At 38.2% G+C, this 22,913-nt stretch overlaps 1 protein-coding gene across 1 annotated transcript; it reads right to left on the reverse strand.

Moving 5' to 3' along the window:
• Positions 1-5,411: 5,411 nt before the first annotated feature.
• On the reverse strand, positions 5,412-22,677 carry pcsk1 (proprotein convertase subtilisin/kexin type 1). Its single transcript, XM_084136655.1, has 14 exons — positions 22,329-22,677; positions 21,571-21,675; positions 21,230-21,355; positions 16,523-16,669; positions 14,826-14,902; positions 12,174-12,262; positions 11,705-11,877; positions 11,302-11,514; positions 10,855-10,955; positions 10,159-10,392; positions 8,706-8,863; positions 8,493-8,626; positions 8,236-8,397; positions 5,412-7,959 (listed from the first exon to the last, which is right to left on the reverse strand). The coding sequence occupies exons 1-14, from the start codon at positions 22,500-22,502 to the stop codon at positions 7,555-7,557; spliced, it is 2,298 nt and encodes a 765-aa protein (XP_083992781.1). The 5' UTR covers positions 22,503-22,677; the 3' UTR covers positions 5,412-7,554.
• Between the last annotated feature and the right edge of the window lie 236 nt (positions 22,678-22,913).

The raw sequence follows: 22,913 nt of genomic DNA on the forward strand, positions 1-22,913 counted from the left end.
AATCACCAAAACGAAATAACTTTCTGTTAAAGTTATGGAAGAATATTTTTTAATAACTTTGATAGAACCTTGCCAGAACAATCGCCAGTGTTCCCTATTAGCTGGCAGGCCTATTTATTTTGATCTAGCACTGTGGACCAATTTTTTTAGGGAAAAAGTTGAGAAGCGCTTTGATTAGTTGAAAGCCTATCGGTGACGAAACAATAGACTTTGAGCACGCGAAATTCCCGAAAAACGAAACTTCTCATGAGCACGCGTTTCCGGTCTCCAGCATTCGTTTGCATGAATGGACGTCAATGGAACGAAAAGTGTAGTGTGACCGCCTTTTAAACCATCTAGCAACCGTAAAAATTGGCGCTTTACACTAATTCATTGCTTTGTCAACATACTCAGAGCGCAGAGTGTACAATGCACACCAAGTGCCATGCAACGACGTCAGAACAGGCCGTCTCTCAGGAAGGACATGACGAGTTAAGTAGGTGATGCCGTTGTCCCAGTTGTCAGTTGTTTTTCAGTCATTTCCGGCGTTTTAAAGGCCTTGAAACGGCAAGCCCTGTTAATGTTTGACCATCATCTGGGAATACAAGTGGCACCAGCTGCAATGGTTCTTATCACATGAAAACACTAATGTTTGAGCCTTATCTCCCTACAGACACAGATGGCGTGGCCGGTCTCATGTTTCAAAACAGAGGCAGGTCTCTTTTTTAAAATAAAATACTGGCCCATCTGTATAATATGGTGGTACATTCTTCAAGTCTATGTATATTTTTCACGCATTGAAATGTCCAAAAGCACACCTCTCCACACGATTTGAGATATCTTTCATGTAGCATGGTAATCGTTTTAGTTGCCTCAAGTGCTAACAAAGTCCACAGGTTATTGAAATATTCAGTGTATGTTTGTCTGTGCGAAGCCATAATCTCCTCTGCATACTGTTGTTGTGGAGCTGCATAATCTTGCGAAGCCAATCTCAGCACATTTTCATAACTTCCAAACACCTTTCACGTCACCTCAGGCTGGATGGAATACCACAACATTCTGATGAGTCCAGAAAAATGCAAAATGCTTCCTCATGAATGCAAAGCAGAAGATGAGATTTACAGTGAGAGAGAGAGAGAGAGAGAGAGAGAGAGAGACCCTCCCTCCTTCATACCCTCTTATTTCTCATCCCCACCAAGTCTCTTCTATTTGCACCTGTTCCATCAGTTTTATCCTAATGTTTTCTTTTCATTTTCAGCTTCTTAACTCTACTTTTCCTGTTCTTTATTTTATGTCCTCTGCTGGTTCTCTCACAAAATATCTCTGCTTCTTTCTCATCATCTGACTGGTGGAATCTGTTTCTCTGGCTCTCGCCCAAAGCAGCCGGATTTGGAAGGAATCTGGGCAGAATAAACTCTTGGAGGACAGTTGATTCCAGCGAGGAGCAAAAGAGAATGAGAGAAATGAAGAGTCTAAAAGACACAAAATTGTAACCTGTTTCTTAACAGAATCTTTAAAAAGTGCAATATGCTAATGTAATGTATAATTCCACAAATCCTGTTTTTAGGTACATTTTGGTGCAACACATTTTGAGCTTGTTAAAGGTGAAGTATGTAATTTGGAGTGCAATTGCATACATTCAAAAAGGAGGTCCAGAATGCGTGAAGCCAGATGAAGGGGGAAAATACAAAAATAAAAATGTAAATTTATTTGACATTATTTACCCTCCAAAAACAAATTGTCGCTAGCAAAACTACTAGGAATTTACTAACTTACCAACTGGAACTTATACGTTGCAATATGATGAAATATTTGGGATTCATATGTTGCTTACAAAAAATATTCAGTCAGAATACACAACTGTTTTGAATGGCTGTCAACAGACCTTAGTCAGATTAGATGCCTTATTGAATTTAAAGTCCCCATGAAATCCCCATGAAGTTTTTTGGCTTAGTATGAATATGTTAACCTGTTATCTATAAGATAGTGTGCTCCAAAACAATGACAAAATCCACATTTAGTCTCTCTTCTGCCAATATGGATTAATGACTGCACTTCTTCTCATCATATTTTCTGTCAAATCAAATGCTCTGAATCTAAAGCGTCCCGCCCCTACATTATAAATAGACACTGAAGCTGCGGCTGAAATTGGTCAATTGTTTGTACATTTTCAACATGGTGAATGGCACATTGTGCACTATATAGGTGTTAGGGAATGATTCAGACATGTAGTGTAAATTTGCTTTTCCACTGGAGCGAATGAAGTCTGGTTTCACTCTATTGTCACGCGAACTGCCGCAGCGCGAACACAGTCTGCTCTGGTCCAGAGACACTATAGCAACATATGTGCGAGTCTGCGCAGACCAGGAAGCGTATCAGATTTGGACCCATTAGAATTCTGCACATAATGCTATATTTTAAAGCGATATGGAGTAGAAACGGTTAGAGATTAGGAGGAAACTGCAGCTTTACCGACCTCAATGGCTCTGGCCGAGCTGTGACTTAAATTAAGCAAGGGGGAGGAGCTGTTCGGTATGTTCCACCCTGTCTTCCTGTTTCAGTGGAAATAAACTTTAAAGGGAGTTCACCCAAAAATTATGACATAATTTACTAACCCTCATGTTGTTCTAAACCTGTATGAGTTTCTTTCTTCTGTTGAACACAAAAGAAGATATTTTTTAAGAATGCTGGTAGCCAGACAGTTGACGGTAGCCTGACTTCCATAGTATTTTTTTCCCTACTATGGAAGTCAATGGGTGCCTTTAACGCAGGTGAAAATGAGGCTGTGAGGATAGACGCCTACGTACACACTCTTTACAATGACACGCACTGTATAAATGTCCTACTTCACGTAATTTTCACAACTCACACATTTTTTTTTTGGAAACACATTTCGTCAGCTAAACAACCGGATGTTAAACGACAGTAGTCTACAATCCATTGAACGCACTCCCTCACAGCGTATTCATTCCTGTAAAAAAAAAAAGAATGTTCCGCTATCTAGAGGGAAATAAGATGCTATTTGCAGACATCTATCAGCAGTTCCCAGCCCTGAACTTTGCTGTTTTAGTGTGCATTTTGTGTCACAAGATGGCGCAATGTTTCTTTATGAAATATAAGTCTTTATTAAAACATGCAGTGGGAATATTGAATCAAAAACTAAGCCAATTCTATCAGCCCGTCAAAGCAAATACAAAAAGCTTGCTTGATTAAGCCAGTGTTCGTTTCATTTATTTGACGTTTTAATCTTTGTTATGATCACAAGAACAGTTCAGGTTGTGACTCGCTAATTTAGCTACTGATTTTATGCAATTGGGTTGTTGCATGTCCTTCAGCAAGAATATATTGGCCAGTTTACAGTTTATTGAGGTATGTTACTTTCGACATGCATGAGGAATAGCTGTTAAAGCTCTCACAAACCAGAGATGTTTGAATTATTAATGAAGTGAAGCAGGAAATTAAGTACTTACTCTCTTTCTCAACATGTGTGGAGGTGTCATTGAAAGAATGCAATCCGACATATGCATCCATACAAATTAATCATGGCATTTGAACTTTAAACATTAAGAATGATTATTGAGTGAGTCTTACACAATGCATATACAAGAAATTTGCTTGCAATATTACTGTTCAATTTATTATGATAAAAGTCATTTCATATTGATATACATAAACTATATATTTTGTAAACAACTTTGGACAGAAGAGTAAATTGGTATAAACACCAACCAAAAATTACAAGGTGTGTGTGTAAACGGTCACCTTTTTTTTTTTTTTTTTTTGTCACCTTAACACATTCTATTGGATCAGAAGATCAGGCTACAGTTACAGCCACCAAACCTGGCCTGGCTATTTTTAAATATAGGCTACTGTACAATTGATAATTTCCTCCACTCTGAAAAATAAAATAATAAAAATGATGTGCTGAACCATGACAAACATTTATTAAATCATTTCTTTTTGACAAACTGGCATTTCCAACAATTTCAGATTATATCTTTAAAAAATAAAAACAGAACTGTGGTTTCTGAATTACTTTTGCATTCAACTTAAAAGGTAACTTAACATAGTTAACTTAAAATGATAAACATTTGCACTAGGTTGTGTGAAAATAGAATAGAGCAGGAACATTCAAGCCTGTTTTACAAATGCAAATCACAGACAATCCCTTTCAGAGCATCATCACAACGGCTGGATAAAGTTTATTGGAAATAAGTCCAGAGACATTCAGGCTAAAGGTACAACAACATATACTCATAAGAGACAGGTAGGAATTGCGGTTTAGGCTTATGAGGTAAATAGTGATTTAATATATTAGGGTTCTATATAGATATTACTTTGTGTACTCATAAACTACTATGAACTCTTAGAAAAATAAAACTTTATCTTTGTTTTATGAATTTTAAAATACAAAACCAGTTGATACGTACTCAGTTGCTTGGGATCACTTTTCCATGAGTTCTAAAACCATAATTTAACTATTTAGAGATAATTAATAAAGCTGATGTTTCTAGAGAGAGCAGGGGAGAGGTACATGGTAACATTTGTGCAAAAAAGGGCAGAGAAATTTAGGCTTCAAGGTGTCCCACAGGTACATGTCCTCGTTACTGTACAGTTTACTGAATGATAGTTCTCTAATGTTGTCATCTTAAGTGTTACAGTGATCTATAAACACTCAGTAGTAGAACCAGGTGTTACTGATGTTTTTTAGTCTAAAACAAGGTTTCCCAAACTTTTCTGTCTGCTAAACCACCTATATGACCTCAATTATAGTTATTATATATTATATAATTATATATATCAAATAGTTATAGTTTTTGTTAATGTTTTGTATTACATTTACTTTTTTTTTTCACTTTAAATTTACTTAAAGTTTTAGTCATTTTGTTGTTTTGTTATTTTTATTCATTTTTAACAAATATATGTCTATTTAGTTTTTATAAATGTTTATTTATAATTTTAGTTAATTTAGTTTATCAAACGTTTATTTGTTCAAGTACATTTTTTTGTTTTTTGTTTTAGATAATGATAATAATTTAATAATAATAATTGATAATAATAATAAATTAATAATCCTTTTTAGCAAATTTCAGTATTTTATACAAACACTGATCCCCTTCAATACATAATTATTAGCTTTAATTATGAATTTAATCATTTTGAATGGTCACGATGCTTCTATCATCCACCCAATTTAGAATAAAAGAGTGAGTATATATCTTTGTAAGTACAATTTTGTTTACAGATAAAATATTTTTACAGGAAAAAGTTTCCCAATGCACCTTTTATTCGGCATTGGGATTTCTATCACAGTCTCACAGACTCCCTGTAGTTCCATCATTAATCACCCTAGAGGTCCATAAACCCTGTTTGAGAAACCCTGCTCCAGAAAAACAACAGTATTTAAATAATAAAAAAAAGCTATCAATTTGACCTGTGAAAAGTGGGTGTTTTATTTCAGAAAAGAACCAGGGACGGATTGAAAGAGAAATTTGTGACTTCAGTCAAAAAGGCAAGTCGTTATATTTTGTTAAAGTATTAAGACAAACATTTATGTACTTGGAATAGCTTGCACTCAAAAATCGTGCACAAGAACGTGCATTGAGTAAATCGGGTCCGTTTAGATTTCATGTTAACTTTAAGGACTGATGCTGCGAAGAATGAGAATTTCCCAAATCTTTACAATTTACAATCATCATCTTTATAATAGAATATTCTCATAAGATCCTAATGTAAACGTTTTCATAGCATGCAAAAGTTGGTGGCAGTGAAGGCAACATGAGAAAAATCATCAAGAGGGCAAATGGCAAGAGACGCCATGATTGGTCCTGTCATTGGTTTTATATCGTAGCAACCTGGTTCAAAACTGAGAGATAAATACAGCTGGCTGTTCACCACAGATATACAAACACTCACACTGACAGACACAAGCCTTAGAATGCTTATACTTGATAACTACATGTGCAGATAAAAACAAGCTTGTCTGGAAGAGAACAATATGCCATGTTCCTCTATGTATCTCATTTCATCCCCGTTAAGTTCCTCTATGTACCATTTTACTTCCTATCTTGCCCATTCGCCCTGCTGAAAAGACTAGCTTGTCAGGTTCACCAGCTGCATTTATATAAGTTGCAATGCATAACTTGTTAAACTTAAATACCAAGACCAGTTTAACATGCTGTTTCACTAACAAAACCTTCAGAATCCAGTTTTCGCTGGTGAACAACCATGGCTATGTTGCTGGGAATCCTAAAGGCCCCGATATACTTCAAGCGAAATGAAGAACGAACTGCTCAGATGTCATTTCAAACAAAATCAGGCCAGTTCAATACAGTGAACTTCCTGGTGTCGGGATGTTTGCTAACAGTGTAGCGCTGCAAAGGTATTTCTTTTTACCCCCACAGCGAAGAATGAAAAAGTATATTGGGGCCTTAAAGGGGACATATCATGCCAAATGCACTTTTTTAGCCCTTAAATGCATTTTGTTGTATATTTGGAGTGTTTAGAAGTACAGAAAAGATTAAATTATTCTCTTCAGGTGCTTCGTTAATATCTTTATATTCTGTTTTGGTCATATTTTTCAACCTGTTCCGATTTTTCTGTTATCTATGACGTTTTTGAACTATTACGTCACAGTATTTGCAGCGGAACTACCAAATAAGGACATTTACTTCCGGCCCAACACTTCGAGCAATCCGCCATTTTTATTTCTCGCTGCAATTTTGTAGTCCAAGCTAAAGGATGCAGAAGTTACGAGAGGGTAAGTTAAAATGTTCGGTTGTTGGATGTAGTAACCCACGCGCTTCATTACACCGTTTAATGTAGATGAACTGCCGCGCTTGTTACAGGACGCATGTTTAACTGAAAGAACGAGCAGAGAGAGAGACCCGGTCGCGCGCGCGCTCACTCTCTCTCTTCAGAGCCAGGCGAAAGTGTAAACAAGACATCACCGTCTCCAAACTAGACGCTGTCTCCCTCGCACATATTAATCAAAATAAATCGACATGGTGGTAAAAGGTCGGAAGACCAAAGTTTCATGTGTAAATACAGTACACACCATTACGATACATCCATATGAAGACGTTGTTCTACAGGTTCGTCGTCTTCATTTTCATCTCGCTCCGGCTCCGACTCTGGCTCGAACATGTAAGGCTGGCTGGACAAGTCTTCCGTTGTTGACATTTTGTTAATAACGTGTGAATAAAAAGTTTCTGTGCCGCTAGATAATCGTATCTCTGCTATCAAACTACAAAAATGGCCGGACGGGGTGGAGTTGAACCAACTGTGGGCGGGGTATGAAGTGTCTCAATTGTATTTAAAGAGACCGCACCAAAACGAGTTGCTCTCAGACGCACATCAGAAAAGGGGTAGAAAAGGGGCCTGTGGAGCTATAATAATGAGGAATTCAGACCCAAGCATTGCAGTTCCGCTTTATATAGACTACAAATGTATGATTTATATGTAAAAAGGAACAATTTAAAAGCATGATATGTCTCCTTTAAGCTGGTCTTTTCAGCAGGGCATCCGGCTTCTTTTACCTACTCTTCCTGTCCTTCATTTTCCGTCCCGCTTGTCTCATTGCTGGTCGTCTCCGAGCATGTCAAACAGCGCCTGAAGCAGCCGGTCGTCTCTGTGCCTGTACGGTTGGGCTCTGTAGAAGTTGTCGCTGTAGTCACTGAACAGGCCGTTCTCGGAGCCCCTGAAGCGGTTCAGCTGGTCGAGGGCCTGGTACAGCTTCTGCGGTGGGATCCTTTCGCGCTGAAAGGTCTTGGGAGGAGCCGCCAGAACGTGCGGAGGAACCGCCGGCATCTGCCTGTTGAAGGCCGACTGGAGGAGACGCAGCAGGGCCAGATTGGCAGAGATGGGGCCGGGAGCAACAGCTGGATTTTCCTCTGGGACACTGAAGGAGGCAGTGGAAGGAAGTGAGTCTGGATCCAACGGACTTGAAATTTCAGGTTTGTGAGCTGGAGTCGGAGGTTCCTGCCGGTCAGAGGGATAGGAGAGTGAGTTAAGACTGGAGGAATTGTATACCACTTCTTTCCAACAGGCCCATCAGACGCATGCAAATAACAGAACAGAAGACAACAAAAGCATGCATCCACAACTAATGCCATTTTTGAAGTTCGATGTTTGGCCAGAGAGTGTATGAATTGTTAACACTCTAGAAACTGTAGATATATTGTTAATATGTCAAAGAACCTAAATTTCAATAAACATTCTTCTCTGCATCTTCTAAAGTTTTGCTCCCTTTCTGACCTTGATCATGTCTTCCATTGGTTCCACTCCTCTGCGATCGTTTTGTACAGCATTATAGGGCAGGTACACCCTCGCCATCTTCATGTGGTCAGGCTTCTCAGATGTCCCGTGCAAAATCAACTTCCAGCTAAGAATCTGACCCTCATTCTCCATCCGTCCTGACTGTTAGCAAGAGAGAGAGAGAGGGGGAAATGGATTGTGATTAGCAGATGCTCCATGTGCATTTGATATTTGTTTGCGGAGATGCTGATGTGTACCGTATCAGTAATCTTCAGGGTCCAAGTGCCGGTGGGATTCTCTCCCCAGGAGTGCACGGACATGAAGGCCCAGTTTCGGAAACCGTTGGATGATGTGTCCCTCTCTCTCTCCGCCAGCAGGACTGTGGTAGTACCTAATGGGACAAACCCAACAATCAGTGTTCTCATTCCCAAATGTGCACGTGCTAGTGTTTAATTTTGTATATGTCTCACCTGACGGAGATGTCAACGTGATGTGGAGGTCTCCTCTCCGTGTGTACTCAATGCTGACCTCCACCTGCACATGCTCCAAGGACACCACAGAATTCGCCTGTCCTGCGCAGGACTTAGTGGGGATCTCGATGGATATCTCTCCTGCAGCCTTCAATGGTCTGTATACAAAAAAAGTGTTAACAGTTAAACATATTTTTTTGCAGATAGTGATTCATGTAGCACGACAGGCAAAGCAAGGCTTAAGCAACGACAAGATTCAATGGGAACACACGGGCAATGTAGGGAGTGGAATACTAGTGTACTTTGAGCAGCAAATCATCATATTAGAATGATTTCTGAAGGATCATGTGACACTGGAGAATGGAGTAATGATGCTGAAATTTTAGCTTTGCCTTCACAGGAATATATTACATTTAAAAATATATTTTTTTAAGAATAAAATGTATTTTAAAATGTAATATGTCACAATATTGGTGTTTTTTTTAATCAAATAAATGCATTCTCAGTGTGCATAAAACTCATTTCAAAAACATTTAAAAAAATATATATATATTTATGTGTATAATGTCTCTATCTAGCTTGTAGCCATTTTTTTCACATGATGAATTTAGAAAGGATGCTAAAACGTGCTTTTATCATCAGCCTCGATCACTGAGTTTGAACATTAATGAAGGGATTTTTCATGCCCACAGATATGCATCAGTGAAATGCACTATAATCCCTGCAGATTACATTGAAAAGCACAGAATTTGCATCAAACATGAGCCATGGTGATAATGCGCACCAAATGTTAAAACAATGGCGGATGGATAGGGATGGGTGGGTGGGTGGATGGATGGATGGATGGATAGATGGACGGACGGACTCTCATTCTACAGTGTTTTAAATAAGGTGTAGCAAATACCAAAAATGCCAAGTGCTTCGCAACTGGCAGCTTGTGCTGTGTGTGATTGCGTGGCATTCTATAAACAACATTATGATGTGCGTCGTGACATTTGCATTAGGACATCCGGTTATAGTGAAATTCATTTCCAGGAAAATGAAACATCTGTTCAGGTGCAGTTTTTCTAGAGCTTTGTCTGAACACTAAAGCTTCACAATCTCAAGAGTTTTTATGACGTAAATGTAGGAGGAAAAACCGGAATGGATTCCAGTTCTACGTTCTCAAAATATATCTTCCTATTAAATCCTTCTGTAGGAATTACAAAAGCCGTTGTAAAGAACCAACAGATGGGCACAAATGCACACGTGCACACACACACACACACACACGGAATCTATTGCATTAATGTGTCTATTAATGAATTGCCATAGCTGAGCGCAGTAGCAGATGGCAGGAGATCAGGCTAGCTTTGTCTTCCATGCGTGAGGTGCAACACCACTGCCTTGCCTCTGCTGAAAAAAGCTGAATTTTCTGCGCCTAACATCTGGAAGCAAACTCATTAAACTCTACCTTGGTTGGAACGTCTCATCTCTGACGATGCACTGTTTCTTCTCCGGAACATGCTTCCAGACTTTGGGATCAGCCAGGTCCACCAGAGCTTTGGCGTTCAGGAGGCCAAACCCAAACCGACTGTTGACCATCAATCCAGCTCCGTTCCTTTTCCAGCCTGGGTTATTGGCCAGGGGGTCAAACTCAGACGTCCAAACCACCAAGTGCTGAAGGTCTCTCCAGGTCAGATCAGGACTAGGGTGGAGAGCAAGAGAATAGATGCCCATTTTTATTGAAATGCACACTCAATCAATATTTATTCCTAAATTTAAGAAGATTACAATTTTTATTTGAATTGCAAATAAAATTTTCATCCATTTTATGCTTATTCCCATCAGTTGCATTTCAAAAGTATGATTACTTAAATAAAATAAAAATATGCAAATAGTGAGTAATAAACTATGACATGATTTTTTGAGTGCAGAAATCTTACCTGTTTTGCTAAACTTTTTATTCATGCATGACTGATGAATATGCATTACATTAAATTAAAAAAAAAAAAAAAAAAAATGTGTAATCCAAATGGGTGGACATTTTATATGCTATTCAAATACTTAAAATCGCTTCTTGTAAAAATAATTAACTCTGAAAACTGATGTAAATCCAATGAAATCCTACAAACAATATAACATACAAAATGCAAGATGTTTGACATACTTTTGCTCCAAAGCCAGTGCAAATATCCCAGCAGCCAATGGGGCAGATGCAGACGTGCCAGTGTGTGTCTCTGTGCATTCATTGTGCAAATCGGCACTAGTCTGCAAGACAACCAGATAAAAGATTAAATGCCAACGTAATAAAACCCAATAGAGAACAAGCTAACACACCAACCAAAAAAGACTCAAAACTGTCAAACAATCTATTTTTATTAGTGCTGCAAATCGATTAATCGCGATTAATCAATTCTATATATAATATATATATATACTCATACTTATAATATATATATATAAACACATATATTTTTAACTTGAACTTTTATGTGAGCAGCACTAGTTTTTATTGATCTCCAAAGATAAATCAAGTTATTTGACACAAGGAAAACCAAAAGCAATATAATAATTACGATCATAAGAGCAAGAAAATGTATAAGCGAAGACTCACTATTCTCTGGTCCGTGTAGTCTCCGCTGCTGTAGGCTGTGGCAAGCGTAGAGGAGCATTTCTCAGCGTACCACGGAGATAAACCCTGCTGAGACGCACTGCTGATGGAGATTGTGTAGAGACTGTCTGTGTATCCATCACAATCGCAGTTGTCGCCCTGACGCCCACCGTTACCAGACGCCCAGACGAAAATGGAGCCCTTCCCACCACGCCCCTGGAGTGAAAACAATTATTTAGAGATTATTAGATTATAACAGGTTTGTGCTAAGAGATCCATGCCATACGCACAATGCATTAGCTGGGTGGTTTCTAGGGTGTTCTGAATGGTTGATAGGTGGTTGCTAGGGTGGTCTGGTTGGTAGTTTTAGATTTGGTCTAGTAAAACCAATTCCCACACTTCTCACCTTCTGGATACCATACTCAAAAGCTTTCTGGGCCAGACGCCCGGGCCCCTCCACAGTCTTCCCGTCATCGTTAGGGCCCCAGCTAGCACTGTAGATGTCCACGTGGTCAGGGTTGAAGCCAATCGAACTGGCTTCAATGGCATCTGTCACGATTCCATCCAGCATTCGTATTCCTGCAGATGGAAAGCACAAAAGATTACACTTCATGGAGAGGTCAAAACAATCTACTGTACAATTGTTCATTGTGTTTGAATTGTGACGATCAAATGTGCTGCTGTAATGTTATGACTCACTAACGCTTATATGTCCAAGTGGACATGGACAGGTGGATTTTGTATTTGTATGACTGGTTGTGCAGGTCAGTGCTGTTATATAATCATGTTGTCATCTCATTGTTGCTGAATACAAACACCTGACTGGTTAAAAAAAAGATACCAAAAGTGGACAAACACATTTTGACAACACACACCTCCCACTTTCGAGTTAAAGGCCACTCCGACGCCACATTTGTTGTTGTCTGCTTGCATGGCAATCTCTCCAGCACATCTGGTACCATGCCTGAGGGCATACAACAGAGAATAGGGTTACAATTCAGTTCCATTCAAATTGAATATAGCTGGCAAGTTCAAAACCCATTATATCTAAATGTGTGCACCAACACAGATTTGCAAACATGGTTACATAGTGGACTGGTGTGTGGCATTACTACATGCTTTGGTGTTCTGTATAGTTGTTAGGTGGTTGCTAGGGTGTTCTGGCTGGTTGCTCTGTGGTTTCTAGGGTGTTTTGTGTGGTTGCTATATGGTTGTTATTGTGTTCTGGCTGGTTGCATGACAGTAGTGTGTTTTGGTGGTTGATAAATGGTTGCTAGGTAGTTGTTAGGGTATTCTGGCTGGTTTCTAGGTGGTTTCTAGGGTATTCTGGATGGTTGCTAGATGGTTGCTGAATTTGGTCTGACTCTCAGCTTGAAGAAAACTGAAGTTATGTACCAGAACCCTACAAAAGACACCTATAATCTACCCAAGATCAACATCAATGGCCATCCTCTGAACGCAGTGGACCAATTTACCTATTTGGGAAGCATTATTTAAAATGATACAACAATATTCAAGGACGTGGACCACCGACTCCTTTCCGAAGCCTGCTCCTTTGGCCTCCTCCAAAAATGTGCCTGGCAGAACCGCTCATTGCGTCTGCTGTGCACTCTACTGTGTGGTTCTGAATCATGGGTCCTGTGCAGAAAGCACATCCGCCTGATTGAGCGCTTTCATCAACAATGTCGCTGTTCCATTATGGAAACTCAGTGGCAAGACTTCAAGACAAAGAGAAGTTCTGGAAGAAGCAGGCTTGCCAAGCATTGAGAATATGCTGCTACTGTGTCAGGTTCGCTGGGCAGGACATGTGTTACACATGGATGATGAGAGGCTGCCAAAAGCAGTGTTCTATGGGGAACTTTGCCAGGGCAAGTGAAATCGAGGAGCCCCACGCAAGCGCTATAAGCAACAGTTGATACAAGCTGATATTAACCCTCAAGACTGGGAGATACTGGCATCTGATAGATCTAAGTGAGAAACATCACACTGAAGGCTGCCAGGGAATTTGAAGAACACAGAGCGAAAACTGCCCAAGCGAAGCGTAAATGAAAGAAAGAATTGGCTGCCCAAGTACCCAACGACAGCGACCCGACCTTTCCCTGTCCCGTCTGCAAGTCAGTTGAGTCTTTGTAGCCAATTGAGAGCTTGTCGCCTTAGACAAAATCCTTCTCACTGGTCTTCGGACATAAGGAATACGCCAAGAGATGGTTGCTAGTGTTCTGGATAGTTGCTAGGTGGTTGCTAAGGTGTTCTGGATTGTTGCTAGGTGGTTGCCAGTGTGTTCTGGGTGGTTGCTAGTGTGTTTGGTAGGTATTTGGGGTAGTTGCTAAGGGGTTGCTAAGGGAGTAATTTGCGTATAAATGATTATTTGTTTCCCTCCTTCGTGATAACCATCATCTGAAACACCAATGCATTTGTGCATTTAACACGGTACAGACAATCATAGTAAAGCACATTGAGCACAGTTGACAAAAGAATATGTTGATATGGGCGGGCGAGAGGTTGAACGAGCTTGCATGTGCCTTTATAAGTGTTATGAGTGTTTGTGTGTGTGTGCGTGAGCAAAACAAAAAACTAGCTGCACAGTATGAGTCATTCACTGACATAGACACACAACCACATGGATGAAGAATAATGCGTGTTTCTATTTTTATGACCACTTATTTTTCTGTTTCAAAGCTTCATTTTCACTAGGACTGTCAATTTATCATGTTGATTTAATTATTAAATAACACATCACAAAATTACTGCAATTGCATATGCTCTCTGACCTGTATGCAAATGTAAAATACTTCAATTTGACATGTTCCCTGAAGCACTAATGATGTGAGACACTAATCTGCATTTGTACATAAAGTAAAAAACACTGAGTGTACATATATATGTATATATATATGTGTGTGTGTGTGTGTGTGTGCGTGCTTGTGTGTGTGTATAACAGTATAATACTTTATCATTTTTGTAATCTATTTATGCTTTCCTCTGGAACAGATATGTAGTATTGTAAAATGGGATTAATTCGATTAAAGTAAACAATTAATTCAAAAAATAATAATTTTGCTTATGCATGTATGCACTTTGATTACAAGTAATATATGTGCATGTATTCTGATCCTCTTATGTAAGACAGCTCAAGTGATGTGTGTATCACTGGAATGGATTACACTCATTCCCTGATGGAGAACAGACCTTCTCAGATCAGACCTACTGACACTGTCGGTTCTCTTTCATAGAGGCTTAAAGATGGAAAGCAATGCCAGCTTGGTCTAATTCTCCCTGAACAGATTTAGTATGATGTTAAATAAATCTGCAAATCTCTTTAAAGAGGGCAGAAAACAACTATGACAGTCCAAGGCTTGTAACATTTTCCAGTCACTAATCAGTTTCCTTATCGCTGCATGTATGTGGTGCTAAAGATAATCGAAAGGCTAAAAACTTTGAATCAGCAGTTATGATCCTAAAATCTCTTGAGATTTTCTGTCCATTCATCTGGAGATATTAAAGAGTATAGGGATTCATTCACTCACTTGTTTTCATTGGTGGAGTCGTATCTGGGGAAGGGATCAGGATCGTTGTCGTTAAAATCATAGCTAGCAGCGGGATCCTACATCGAGGAGAGCAGACAATTAGGGTTTCAATGATTGCAGACATTTTTTTCTAGCATACACAGAACAAATAGGCTATCAGTAGTGTCAGTATGTTGCAGACAGATGTTTTATAGGAAGAGAGAAACTACAGATATGTTCGTATTAGAAGCGCACTACTCTTACTGTTTCTAATTACACTGAATTGCAAAGAGTTTTATTAGTACATTATTTACTAGTGCTGTCAAATCGATTAATCGCAATTAATCGCATCTAACAGAATTTCATAAATATATATGTAAACATACACATACTTTTATGTTAGATGTGATTAATTGCAATTAATCGATTTGAAAGCACTAATTTTATGTCAAATTGTACAAAAATATGTTAGGCCCTATATCCTAAGATGATGACTAAATGCCGAATTATGCTGTGTTCCCATAGTCGAATTACTGTAATTAACAAGATTATACTCAGAGCGGTTCACACACATGTCCTATTTGTTTCTATGAAAACGTAGAAATCCAATTAAGCTTTTATAAAATGTCTCATAACCAAAAAAGTAATTCCACACGTTTTTGTAGTCAACGGCGCTGTTTTTCCATAGTTTTTCATTCGCTACAATGGACGTCTTTGACAGGTGCGCTTGCCTCTTTTACAGCATCTCGCGCATGACACAATGTTCTAAAAACACAGCGCTCAAGTTAGATAAGTTCAACTTAAAAAAAAAAAAAAAACATGTCTTAGGACCTTGCTGTTTTTTACACTGCCCTGCATTTCATGCTTTTAAAAGCAAAAAACATGTTTTGTGTGAACTGGCCCAAAACGTGAATTGTAGTTTGGGATAAATGCTGCCAAACAGAATACGTTGTCAGAAAACTTCATAATTATGGAAATTTCAGCATGGCGTGAATGCAGCAACCTATGAGCTCATTCGACAGTGTTTACAGATGCATACTTATTTACATTTAATTCTATAGTTTTATATTTACTGTGTTGGTTGTTACTACCTACTTTATTTATTTGTGTTTATTATATTTATATGCTTTTTTTTTTAAGTGACCTGTAAAACACTTTGAATTTGATGTACAAGTTTATGCAAATAAAACTAAAAGGCATTATTAACTCATTTTCTGTGTTTATTTCTATTCAGTGTGAGTGTGTGCGCACACATGAGTCTGTATTAAGCGGTCATTGCCACACTTGCCAGCATCAGACACATACGGGTCTCTTTTAGGGTTTCTTTTTGTGAGACTGCTGTTTGTAAACAAGCCAACAGCAGAGCGACGGCTGATGCTACTATGTACTCAAATCCTAATAGGAGACAGATGTTTGATATTATCCTGTGATTTATGAGTCGTCTCTATTGCAAAAAAAGGGATGCTGGGCTCACTGCAGTCTTATGTAATTGGCACACATTCAGACTGAATTTTTAAATAGCTTTGAATGAGCGAGTGAGATTTTTGTTTGTGGCCTTCTGTACTGGAAGTCCTTATCAAATGGCTTTGCTCGTGTCGTGGTAGGTGTCACTATGGATAATCCTCCGCACGGTTGAAGGGGTAGCCGTTGGCATGGAAACTACAGCGCAGAGGTTTACGGATGGTAGTCGAGTAGGCGTTGCATGACGACACACTCACGTAGTTAGGGTATATGTCGGTGTGGTTCCACTCCAGGCCGTCATCTAGCACGGTGATGACCACTCCTTTGCCTGTGATGCCCTTCTTCCAGACCGGGATCACGTGTAGATCCAATTTGGGGAGGGATGAAGACGTCCGGGTGTCTTGCTGATAGGGGAGGATGAAGAAAGACAGTTTAAGTGTGCTGAGTGAATATGTGAGTAATTCAGCGTCATATACATGAGTACCACTCAACATTCTGAGGTACTCTCAACCTCTTCACAAAGACAAAAGCCTCTTTGTATGACACATCCACTGACCCTTCCAACAAAAGCTTGTTTGCTTGAAAATGAAAGCCGGCGATATAATCGCCCATGCTGACCTTTTAGTTTGTGGAGAGTATTTTCAGTCCATACTAGACCATGAGGGGATTTTTTCTTATTGACCGATAATTAAATATCAGAGAGCTTCTGCGCAGTGTTGGGAAATACAGTCTAAGCAGCTAGTATATAAAATGCAGTTAACCGGAGTAGTGTCAAATGTATTAGCAGAGTTTGCCATCCAGTTAGGATTATTAGGATTTGGATTGATTGAATCTTTTGATTCTATTCAATAAAATGAATCAGATTAGTTCACCGATTCACTCAGTGACTCTTTCTGTAGATTGCCCCCTACCTCATTCACTATTCCCTACATTACTCCACTAATATAGTTCACTTGAAGGAGTGAATGAAAACGAGTGAGTGAATTCGGACACTGAGTGCGCCGGAAGGGCTGCTGCTTCTACATAGTTTGTGCTTGCTGTTTAATAATCATTTGAAAATTAGCAAACTGGCAGCTCCAGTAGTAAGATGAAAAGATTTATCTTGAACTCTGTCATGGAAACTAGCATGTATAAACCTTAATAATCAATTTAAAAATCAAGTTAAAAGGAATTTATACCCTGTATGATATTATTATAATAGGGCTGTCAAACGATTAATCGCGATTAATCGCTTCAAAAATAAAAGTTTGTTTTTACATAATAAATGTGTGTGTACGGTGTATAATTATTTTCTACATATAAATGCACACACATGCATGTATATATTTAAGAAATATTTGCATGTATATACTGTGTATATATATTTATATTATATATAATTTATATTATATATAAATATTTTATATATAAATAACACATTTTCTTAAATATATATATGCATGTGTGTGTATTTATATATAGAAAATAATTATACTCCGTACACACACATTTATTATGTAAAAACTAACTTTTATTTTGGATGCGATTAATCGCAATTAATCGTTTGACAGCCCTAGAAAAAATACTTCCATCACTTCTGGCTAAAGGGGGAAAAAAGACAAAAATGGCCTAAACTACAAGCTTCAATAATGCCTCATCAATTCAGTTAATCCAAAAACAACAAGTTCCAGTCTATTCTGTTTGCTCACAATGCAGATATCTAGTTAAATTTGTGCAGATTTAAAACACCTACTTCATTAGAGAAAGGGCGTATTCCCTCCATATGCTTGTCCCACACAGCCTAGGCTATTTTCCTAGAATTGCTCTTTGGAAGCTGGAAAAAGCTATTAAAAGTGCTTCACAAAACACTTACATGAAAATAATGAAAATGATTCGTTTCGAAAATCTTGTCACTTTATTCAAAACACAGCTATATGTATAGTATATATAGTTATGTACCGAAGCTTCTTGAAGCATAATAGTGATAGAATAAAGGACAGAGAGGAAGAAAGAGGTCTATGATCTGCTCACGAATTATGCATAGACGCTGCAGTAACTCTACCATGAAGCATGACTCATAGCTGAGGTCTCACTCTGGAAAGACAGGAGGGGGAAGGGGGAGTGAAAGAAACGACCCGCCACACATGACGGCTCTGCCACATAGCACCAACATAACCTCAGGAGGGCTGTAAGCCCCACGTCACTCATCTACAACCTCCATAGCACCTTTAAGTGAGTCAAGAACTTTTCTAGGCGTCTCAGATATCGGTAACTGCATAAACACTCTAGCTTGATCATTGCCTCAAAAGAGACGCAGTCAAACACAGTGCTACGTCTAAAAATATTCCATGTACACAGATACAATACAAATAGAACCATACAGTGTTTTCAATACAGAGAAAAAAAGATATGATATGAGTCATCTCTTTAATTGAATTATCAGCAATCCTCTCTGGTGAAATGTAATCTATTCTCCGAGCCGTCTTTCTCCTCCATAAATCCATATCCTTCTTTTCTATCCTTTCATCTCCTTAGATTGAACGTCATTCTTTCTGTCCCCTTTTAACCACCTGCCTTCACTGCATCATCACTCAAATTGACCAATGGAGCACAAGCAGACCGCCCACTTTTCAGCAGCCTTGGTTTTCTTCAGAAACATGAAAAAAGCGACTAGCTATAACTATTAGCTAATAAACTGCATTCCTTGAAGCTTTGCAAACGACATGATTTAATCAGAAACAATGCATAATGTAAATATATGAATTATAGTCAAGAAAACGAAATGTATACTGTATAACAATATTTTTGCATTTTAATCACATATTGCTAAAAACTCAAAAATATAAAAATATAAACTAAAAAAAATGTATTCAAATAGTAGGGAAACAGCTATGTCAATGCTTCATGGGAGTCACTTCTAAGCACTTTTGGCACAATTTACGTGTGTCAGTTGCGCAGAATTCAACAATTAATCTTTATTAATAGTAGAAATCACAGAGTTGTGGTTTCTACAGTAGCTTATACCATCACTTCACAACCTTTGAGCCCATGGTAGGTCTGCTTCAAAAGGTTCATACATTACTGTTTAAAATCCAATGAATGGGATATTTAGTTGAACTCAATTTTTCACTTTGTATCTTTCATCTTATTAGTCTCATGAGTTGATTTTGAATAAACGAACATCAGCTAATGAGCTAAATTTAGTGATGGGCACTGGTTAAAATAAACTGGGCAGGAACTTCATGAGCAATTAGGTTAAGAGGTGGCGGCGCTTGCACAAACAGGCTCGACACAGGAATGAAGAGGTTTAGAAACTTGTTGAAGCAAAAAGAACAAAAGGTCACTGCCGGTTCCTGCCACCGCTAAATTGCGTTTTAGAGTAAAATGTTTGTCCAAAAAATTAATCCCTCAGTCGGAAATGCAAATGGATGTTTTCAATTTTATTAGAGTGACTTGCTATATAAACCATGAGCTGTGATCCATATTAGAGCCAGCTGAATCCTTCCCATCTGTGACTGTACGGAAGCCATTCTCTGGCATTAAGAGCTTGGCTTCCATAAGATAAACCCATCAATCCATTGTGTTTCAGTAAATTGGTACTAATGTGTGATTGACTCTTCTGTTGTTTGGGATTAAGAAGCGTTCTCCTTTACCATCTAATTTTTGTTTAGCCATACTATGAGCTCTGAAAGCTTAAAAACACTGGGCTTCAACGACCGCACATTGTGCTCGAGTCCAGAGGGACAACTGACCCCGTACTGAAAGCCAACAGACAGGAAATGTAATTCACCAAAAAGGATTATTACAATGGCTTTTACAACAAAGCTGTTGATGATATTAATGGTTTCCGCATTTGAGCACATAAGTCCATCGGTTCTACTATTGGAAATTGTTATTTTTAATCGAGAACACGTGAACATTTCAAGTCAAACTGTGATCTGAGGTTTTTGAGCAATGATATATAACACATATCCATCCAGTCTACCGAATGACTAACATGCTGTTACCATGGAAATGAGAATTAGCGAAAACACCTTAGCACTGGCCACCCACTCCTATGAAACACTGCGAATAATGTAATCGAGAGAGTTTCCCTACCTTCTCAAACTATTTATACAAATATAATATATATTAGTGCTGTCAAAACGATTAATCGTGATTAATCGCATCTAACATAAAAGTTACTTACATACATGTAAATATACAAACTAACATACAAAGCATTCACACACACATATATATATATATATATACATATATATATATATATATATATAAACTTTTGTTAGATACAATTACTTGCAAATAATCGATTTGAAAGCACTAATAAATATAATTTATATACAGTATATACTATACACAAACACACACATATATATTATGTAGCCTATAATATATATATATATATATAGTATATACAGTATACACACACATATACACACACACGTATGAATACAAACTTTTATGTTAGATGCAATTAATCGTGGTTATTTTTTTAAAGCACTAATATATATATATATATATATATATATATATATATATATATATATATATATATAACTTATAATCAATGATTTATAGTGAATACTTTTATTGTTTCTAATTTGATTACATCATTCACAATGCTTCATGGGATGAATCGTTCACTCTCTCATAAAAGAGGTGGACACTATAAAAAAAATGCTTTTTCCAAGTTGTAAATTAAAGATTACAGTCCGTTTTACAAGAAAATACTCTTTTAGTCATTCTACCTCAAAGTGTGATGTTTAATTCAATGGATATTTGCCATTTTTTGTACATCTTTGAAATAATTTCAAAAAATAAATCCTACACCAAATTATTTTAGTGAAGTCAAGGTTTAAAACTTTAAGATGATGAAAATGAATGAGAAAAATAGCTCTGGAATCATTGCCTGAAAATGTTGCAGAGCAAAAGAAATTCAAACAGCGCTTTTGACAAAGGAAAATGAAGATGTCGAGACTCACTAGATACCACTGTTGGTTCCACATGGGGTCGTCGAAGAGTTTGTCCACCGAACAGTCCTTACATTCTGTCCCCAGCGGGGCACGTTTGGCCCTTCGTTTCTCATACTGCTGTTCGGCCCAAGACACCTAAATGAGAAGCCACAGGTGCCATTCAGAACCAAGTCCAAAACATTTATTTTTCATCTCCTACATCAAAAGCACATGAATATCATACATGACATAAGCCTCCGTACTTCCTTTTTATTGATATCTCAGATGAGTTTTTGAATAAATGCCCATTTTCTTATCATGTACTGTACATAGAAAGAAAGCAGTGCAAGGGCTTTCGAAAAGTCTCATACCCTGTCATCTTCCGACAGACGTTTGGTGATATGATCCGCACTTCTTTTGGTCCTGCTAGGGTGACTGTGCCGCTTGAATAAATAATGGTTTTCCAGCGCCCCAATCTGCAGACAAACAAAAGAGAGAATTGACTGAAGAGAACGGTTCATATTTAAAGCTAAATTAAGCCTGGTCATAATGACGCAGTTCCCATCTGTCTGGTCTAGTCGGCCTGAAGCTACTTCACAAAAAATAGAATTATTAATAAGTCTAAAAATGCAGCTTGCTTGGGTTTCTTTTCATGTATAAAACCTTCTTCTAAGAGAACTACTGACACAACAGGTGAATTTTTAACTATATAGGCTGACACTGTGGCATGTCTGAATTATAGAAATTGCATGAAATATGTTATTGCTATCTACAATTGGAATTGTTGCATTAAATGCTTAAAGATAAATTCAGATGTCAGATCTAACTAACTATGGAGATTATACAAAAATAATAAGCATCCTAGTTGCAAAGCACATTCAACCATCACCCAGCAGATGCTTCAGTGTTTACTGGTTAAGCAAATGTTCTGGCAACTGATTAAACACGTTTTTCTAATGCACATTCATATCGACATAACAGATCAAATATGATCTGAGCACTGTATGCAACAGTGTTGCTATGAATAAATGCATTACACAACATATTGGGAATATACAATTGCATGCAACACAGATGTGTGTGAGGCAAGTGTTTTACCCTGAAAAACACAGTGTTTGGTGTGACTTACCTGTCGGACTAATCTGTATCCGAGCTCGTCGGCGATGGATCGCGCATTGTGGGCTCCTCCTGGAATCTCCACCGCCCATTCGTTCAGATACTGTCTGTCCACAGCGGAGGACACCAGCGCACAGAACAGAGCAAGAACACTGCACAGCAACATTGGACGACATCTTTCTTCCATTTTAAATCAATTACAACCACTTAAAAATGATCTGGGTGATCACGACGAATGCAAAACTATTAAATAGAAATAAGTTAACAAATAAATACAGACTATGTAAACAAGAAATATCAGTCCAGCTACAAAAGCCTTCCTTGGATAACGCTAGATTCTCTTCTTAATTCTGATGCAGTGTGAGCGAGTAATTGAACGCGCATGGAAAGCCACCAATGAGAGAGTCGTGGAAGGGGAAGGGATGTTTACACGTCAAATTACGAACCGCTCTGACGTCAATTTCTACCTGGGGTAGGATGCTCCGGTCCCGGGGGGAGTCGGGCGGGGGTGAATTGCGCATGGAAGCGGAGGGGAATGCTTCTCTATAAATAGCCGACGACGCTTATTACGCTTAGAAATTGAGCAGGAATTGAAGCT

This window comes from Abramis brama (assembly GCF_963993115.1).
Source record: "Abramis brama genome assembly, chromosome: 15".
Lineage (NCBI taxonomy): Eukaryota > Metazoa > Chordata > Actinopteri > Cypriniformes > Leuciscidae > Abramis > Abramis brama.